Source organism: Macrobrachium nipponense, chromosome 8, assembly GCF_015104395.2.
Source record: "Macrobrachium nipponense isolate FS-2020 chromosome 8, ASM1510439v2, whole genome shotgun sequence".
Taxonomy (NCBI): domain Eukaryota; kingdom Metazoa; phylum Arthropoda; class Malacostraca; order Decapoda; family Palaemonidae; genus Macrobrachium; species Macrobrachium nipponense.
The window spans coordinates 75,504,905-75,512,404 of record NC_087203.1 but is presented as its reverse complement, the minus strand read 5'-3'; the positions used below and the strand labels follow the sequence as shown (position 1 = coordinate 75,512,404).

The following is a 7,500-nucleotide window of genomic DNA, read 5'->3' as shown; positions in this document are numbered from 1 at the left end:
TGAACAAAGATGTCGTCGATATATCGTCCATATCTGCGGGGTTGCTGCATCCTAGCGAAGACTCGTTCCTCCACGGTTCCCATGTAAAAGTTAGCGAAGAGTACCCCAATGGGGAGCCCATCGCTACGCCGTCCTTTTGGCGGCGGTACATCTGTCCTCGGTGGGTGGAGAAAGGGGCCATTCTTCGTGCAGATCTCCAGCAGCGTACGGAGCGAGGCTTCGGGTATGTTGAGGGGCGCCGTCGACTGACCTCCTGTAGACACGCTCAAGGATGATGTCAATGGTTTCGTCGACAGGCACGTTCGTAAACAGGGACTCTACGTCCAGCGAGGCGATAATCCCGGTGCCAGGGGCGTCCTTGATGACTTCTAGGAATTCTACTGACGGACTGGCATGGCTGTGTAACCGGACTCGGGACGTAGGGGGTCAAAATTTGGTTAAGACGTTTAGCCAAGGCGTAAGTAGGGCGGGCGTCTGGCTGGATGATCGGCGTGCTCTTCCAGAATGAGACCAAGAGACTGCGGCAGGAGTGGGAGAGAGTGAGAAGCAGCCCTGGCACCAGTGGAGTAGGAGAGGAACCTATAGCAGCACGTCCTGGTGCCCTTCGAGAAGAAGGTAGTCATGGATTGGACAACACTGAATTCGATAATCCTGAACGTGACACACCCATTGAAGAAGACAACCCCGCAGGAGATGTACCAATGTACCCTGGGAACATCGAGAGATGCCTCGCCCGCCTTCAGGAGGATGACATCGCAAGCAACGGATGAGAGGTGCCCTTCCTTCGTAAGCTCATTTCCCTGAACGGCGGCAAACTCCGCGTCCCTGAACGAACCCAAGGATACATTAACTTACTGACTACGACCCCACCCCCGATCAAGACGCCCTTCTGAAGCGGAGTCTTAATTGCCACTTCATTTCGAGACCCAGGCCTTGCAACAAGAGACTCGAAATCGAGTTGCTCCTCGACTCCATCCAGCAGCTCGAAGCTCGGAGCATTGTGAGAACTACCGACGCCCTTCAACCCCTCCTACTTGCTGAAGCCCTTACGGAGAGGGGCTCGCACTCAGCGGGATCCTCACCAAGGAGATGAAGAAAGCGCGAAGGAACTGAGGAGAAGGAGAACATCACGGTGCGGCGCGCGGACAAGACGGCAGCTTTCGTCTTGATTGACACTGCTGAATACCACGAGAAGCTGGATGCCATTTTGTCCGACGAGAGCAAGTTCGAGCGCCTGACAAGAAACCCGACAGACGACATCAAGAGGGAGGCCAACGGGGTCATCAGTGTAGTGAATGCTGCGACTAACGCTGTCCATCTCCCGCCCATACAAGGAGACTACAGCTGGGTATCTATACGGTAAAATTAAAAAACTCACAAACCAGGAAACCCCTCCTGGCCGATCATCAGCCAGACGCCGCCCCTACTTACGCCTTGGCTAAACGTCTTAATCCAACAAATTTTGACCCCTACGTCCCGAGTCGGTACAGCCTGCAGTCAGTCAGTAGAATTCCTAGAAGTCATCAAGGACCCCCCTGGCACCGGGATTATTGCCTCGCTGGACGTAGAGTCCCTGTTTACGAACGTGCCTGTCGACGAACCATTGACATCATCCTTGAGCGTGTCTACAGGAGTCAGTCGACGGCGCCCCATCAACATACCCGAAGCCTCGCTCCGTACGCTGCTGGAGATCTGCACGAAGAAGGCCCCTTTCTCCCACCCACCGAGGACAGATGTACCGCCAAAAAAGGACGCGTAGCGATGGGCTCCCCATTGGGGGTACTCTTCGCTAACTTTTACATGGGAACCGTGGAGGAACGAGTCTTCGCTAGGATGCAGCAACCCCGCAGATATGGACGATATATCGACGACATCTTTGTTCAAGTCGACGCCGAGAATGAGGTAGAAGCCCTCCGTCAGGCATTTCAGCAGTGCAGCGTGCTGAATTACACTGTTGAATACAGCACCGACGATCGGCTCCCCTTCCTCGACGTCCTGTGAGTAAGACGGAAGACGGCCTCCCGTACTTCCGTCTACACAAAGAAAACCAACCTAGGACTTTGCCTCAATGGTGACAGCGAGTGCCCCGCCAGATTCAAAAGCACGACCGTCAGGGCCTTCGTCAGGAGAGCCCTCTCCCACTGCTCGACCTGGCAGGACACTCATCAGGAACTCGACCGCGCCTCCCAAGTACTCGTAAATAACGGGTATTCAAATAAATTAATAAGCAGAGAAGTCCGTACAGCCCTGGAGAAATGGTACGGTAGTGAGAGCCCGCAAACCCCGCCCCCAGGATAATATCAAGCTGTATTATAAAGCCTTCATGAGCTCACATTACCGTGAAGAAGAGGACTCAGTCAAGAAAATTATTTCTGAAAATGTATCCCCGACCGACGACACCAAAAATATCGACCTAATTATCTACTACCAGAATCGGAGGACGCGCGACCTAATTATGAAAAATAACCCCTCTCCACAGGTACGAGACCCCCTGAAGCAGACGCATGTGGTGTACCAGTGTACATGCCCAGTCCGCGGTTGCAGCGGCGCCTACGTTGGTATGACTACAATGCGCCTGTCGAAGAGACTCTCGTGCCACGCCCAAGAGGGGGGCTATCAAAAATCACGCACGCACCAAACATCAAGAGGCCATCTCCCGGGATGTGATCATCCAAAACACGAAGATCATCGGGAAGGCCCCTGATGCCCGTCGGTTACGCCTGCTGGAGGCGCTCTCATCCAGCAAGTAAGACCTACACTAAATACGACGCAGGAAGAATTTCTCCTCCCTACGAGTATGAGAAGACCTGCCACCAACAATGACACCACCGAGCACGACAACTCCACGGAAGACGACGCCCCCGAACGAAGAGATACTCCCGCAGCCAATCATAATCAAGTTAGCCGTGACGTCCCGCAGCATAGCGAAACGCCCATCGACGTAACCGCGCCGCTAAGGAGGTCTAGGCGGCTGCAGGACTTACAGTATCGCAACCATCAACGCATGGAAAGTGGCTTGAGACCCGGTTCAAGCCACCAATGAAAACGAAGACCTACCGCCACCAGCCAATAGTAGATCAGCATGGGGCGGACCCCCCTGCTGTCAACTCCAAATATAAACGAGGACGGACACCGCTTCAAGATCAGTCCACCCTCAGCTTCCCAGCCCGAGGATGTCGGCAGCTCCAGACGAAAGCTCGCTTGCTTCAAGAAAGAGAGAGAGAGACATATATATATATCGTTAATGACTTTGATAACTATGGTATCATAGTTTATCTGTAAAATTCAAATATATACACCAAATTTTTGCTCTGTATTTGATCATGACCTCCATAGGCGCTCTACTAGCCTGTCTAAGTAGCACGGAAAAAAGCCGCTATTCGGAAAATAGAGAAGAATCTCTACAAGTGTAATGCTGCTGAAGTAGCCAGTTACTTTTAATAAAGTATTATTATTATTATTATTATTATTATTATTATTATTATTATTATTATTATTATTATTATAATAGAAGTTAGTACCATGATAGCTTTATAGTTGAACTGACTACCTAAGTTGTTATTATTATTATTATTATTATTTTATTATTATTATTATTATTATAATAGAATTTAGTACCATGATAGCTTTATAGTTGAACTGACTACCTAAGTTATTATTATTATTATTATTATTATTATTATTATTATTATTATTATTATTATTATTATTATTATTAAAACCTAGTAGCGTGAAAACCTATGTTTAGGGTATTATTGTTATTTATTTGTCAATGGTATTATGATGCACTTTTTAACATAATGTAACATTATTGGTAAAAGGGAACGCATGTTTTTATTATCATTTTTGCTGTTGCTGGTGTTGCCAACGGACAAAATCTTTAGGTCACCTATGTTGAAAATATTTAGGTTTTCCACATTGCAAAGGCTTACTTCAGGGTCAGCTAATTGCCTTTATCCAGCTGAAGTTTGAAAGGAAAACCAGGGAAAAATGGGGATTACAGGGCTTGGGGAAACGGAAGTTGTTAGAAAAATCTAAAGCTTAAAAGGGAAGTCGAAGAAATTTGCAGGTGAGTAATGGCTTAAGCATTTTTGTTTTGCGCTATGAAGGTTTTGGGAATATAGATGAAAAAACAGATTTCCACGTCCATAGAAACACTTCTCTGCTGATTCCATGTTAAGCACCCACAAACTCTTATCTATCTAAATCTAAGAATTTGTAATTTCATAATTCTTTTCATTCCTAATTCCATTCCTAATGCCCTTAGCCTATTTCTTCCTTATTGTAGAATTCTGTTTTCACCTAATCATTTCCAAAGTTCTATTGCTTCTTGCCATTGTTTAATTCCAAAGATTTGTTGACCCATGATTACAAATATTCTAAATTCCTGATTGAAGAAATCGAATGGTCTAAATTAAAAGGCTCTTGTTTCCATATTCCAGACTTACTGACTCTTGGTGCCAGGAATATGTCGCTTCTTCATTCCCACAGTCAGGTTATTGTCAAGTGTGAATTTTATTGGAGGAATTTCAGAAACCTACGGATTTATGACACCAAATTTCCAGACTTAGTGACTCGCGATTCCAGAAAGCAATTGGTTCATTTGAAATTTGAAATTAACTGATATTTCCAGAGAGAGAGAGAGTTACTGAATCACTTCCATTTCCAGAGAGTGTTACTGAATCACTTCTATTTCCAGAGAGTGTTTCTGAATCAATGCTATTGCCAGAGAGTGTTACTGAATCATATCCATTTCCAGAGAGTGTTACTGAATCACCTCCATTTCCAGAGAGTGTTACTGAATCACCTCCATTTCCAGAGAGTGTTACTGAATCACTTCCATTTTCCAGAGTGCTACTGATGAATCACTTCCATTTCCAGAGTGCTACTTTGAATCACTGCCAATTTCCAGAGAGATTACTGAATCCACTTCCATTTCCAGAGTGTTACTGAATCACTTCCATTTCCAGAGAGTGTTACTGAATCACTTCCATTTCCAGAGAGTGTTACTGAATCACTTCCATTTCCAGAGAGTGTTTCTGAATCACTTCCATTTCCAGAGAGTGTTACTGAATCACATCCATTTCCAGAGAGTGTTACTGAATCACTTCCTTAAACCTTAAGACTCTCAATCCAAGCAGATAGCGGTTGATTCTCTGCTTGTATTTAGAGTTTTCCAGAACCCTACCGCATCTGAATACCAACGTCTACTGACTCCATATATTTTTTTCTCGTTCCAGATCCATCTTCCAGGACATGGTAAGCATGGACACGCTCATCATGAAGGTCATGAACTTCGCCCAGAGACTGGTGAACGCCGACCGAGCTTCGCTCTTCTTGGTCGATTCCAAGAATCGCCAGCTGTACGCGAGGATCTTCGACATGGGGAGCGAATTCGACGAAGATAACCCACCTCAGGCCTCTAAGGAGATCAGGTGAGAGAAGAGGAGGAATGCAATATGAAAGAGAGAGAAATTATATATATATATATATATATATATATATATATATATATATATATATATATATATATATTATATATATACATATTTATTTGTATATATGCATATGTAAGTACACCTGTGTATACATGCGTATGTGTGTTGTTTTGTGTGTGTAAGACTGACGCATCTAGGTTTTATGATACGACCTCAGGGAGTTTTAGAGGTTTATCATAGTGGATGCTGTTGAATGCGCAGTTTACTTAAGCACGTGTAGACTTACTGGATAAAAAACTGCTTTTATCTTCGTGTAAACAAGTATAATCAAAAGAAGAAGTGAACAAGAAAAGAAAAAACCTTATAATCATATCACAAACGACGGGAAGAACAGGAAATAATAGTTAAACATTCGTGAGATAACCTCTTTCTAATAAGAAAGGAAGAAGTTGGAGAAAGACATCTGAATTTGAAATCAAAGATAAACATTAATTCCCGAAGTAATCAGTAGGCAAATAACGGGCTTTGGGAAGAGCTAATCTGAGAAAGCGAGTTCTTGAATTAATCTCGTTTATTATTTATGACTTTCCATCGTCATAAATTAAAACTCTGAGAAGGCACGGCGCTCCTTATTTAGGGCCACTTCTCTAAATAAGTAACTTAGCCCTCTTTCGGCCTTTCGGGGAAATGAGGCTCAGACGTTGGAGTAATGAAGGATTAAATGAGATTTGCATCCTTGTACTTAATTTAACTGGAGATTCGGTTTCAAGGTGATGTTGATGCTGGCTTTCCCGCTGAGAGTGCGTTGCCAGTAAAGGAGTTTGTTATTTTTTCATAAATTTTATTTTTTTGTGAAGGGGCGAGAGTGGGTAGTACTTTTCAAGATATAATCTATTTTTTAATTATAGATAGAGTATGTTCGGGAGGAAATCCTCTTTCATATTTATGTACGAAATGTTATCAAGATTTCTCCTACCTCACGTGCAGAATTAGGATTGAGAGTCTCATTGTGACTCGGAGATTATATAATTTCATAAAGCCAAGTCTTGGGAGTACATTACGCAGGGCGGGATTATATAAATGCTATGTGGAAATGAATTACACTACATAAATTATTCTTTCAAATACAAAGGAGACTCTGAGCTTAGTTATTTTATTAGCTTTTCTGGGCCTATTGAGTGACCAAATGATTCACCATCGGGAAGACGCAGAAGGGCGCTATTTTTTCCTATGAAGCAAAGAGGACCCCGACCTACCTGGAGGAGAACTATGAGGCGGAAGGCTGGCGATGAGGGGAGATGCGTGGAAGTGAAAGGACAGGAAAGACATTCAGTGGTGGAATTTGACGGAGGCCCTTTTGCGGCTTTGGAGAGACTGATGATGATTATGATTTTGATTCTGATTCTGATGATGATGGTTATGATTCTGATGATGTCGGTGATTATGTTATTGATGATGATGATTTTGATGATGATGTACGATTTGATGATGAAGTTTATGATTCTCATGATTATTATGATTTTGGTGATGATTTTGATGATGATGATGGCATTGATTCTGATGATGAAGTTTATGATTTTTATGATGATTATTTTAGTGATGTTGATGGCTATGGTTTTAATGATGAAGTTTATGATTTTGATGATGATGATGACTATGATTTTGATTAAGATGTTTATGATTCTGATGATGATTGTGATTTTTGTGATGATTTTATGACGATGATTTTGATGATGATGATGATGATGGCCATGATTCTGATTCTGATGATGATGGCTATGCATACATACATACATATATAAATAAATAAATAATAAATGTATATATATATATATATATATATATATATATATATCGTACACACATAAGAGTATACTTATATACATACATATACATACACACACATATATATGTGTGTGTATGTATGATGTATGTATGTATGTATGTATATAATATATATATATATATATAATATATCTATATATACTATATATATTTATTATATAATTATGGGATGATCCCAAAGATGATTATTTTTATTAATAACTAATAACAAAACACA

General features: G+C 42.5%; 1 protein-coding gene across 1 annotated transcript in view; it reads left to right on the top strand.

The window, feature by feature from the left end:
- LOC135222855 (probable 3',5'-cyclic phosphodiesterase pde-5) overlaps positions 1–7,500 on the top strand; it is a 411,879-nt gene that overhangs the window by 365,551 nt on the left and 38,828 nt on the right. The window contains 1 exon segment of the mRNA XM_064261193.1: positions 5,241–5,435. Coding sequence (XP_064117263.1) covers positions 5,241–5,435 — 195 coding nt within the window.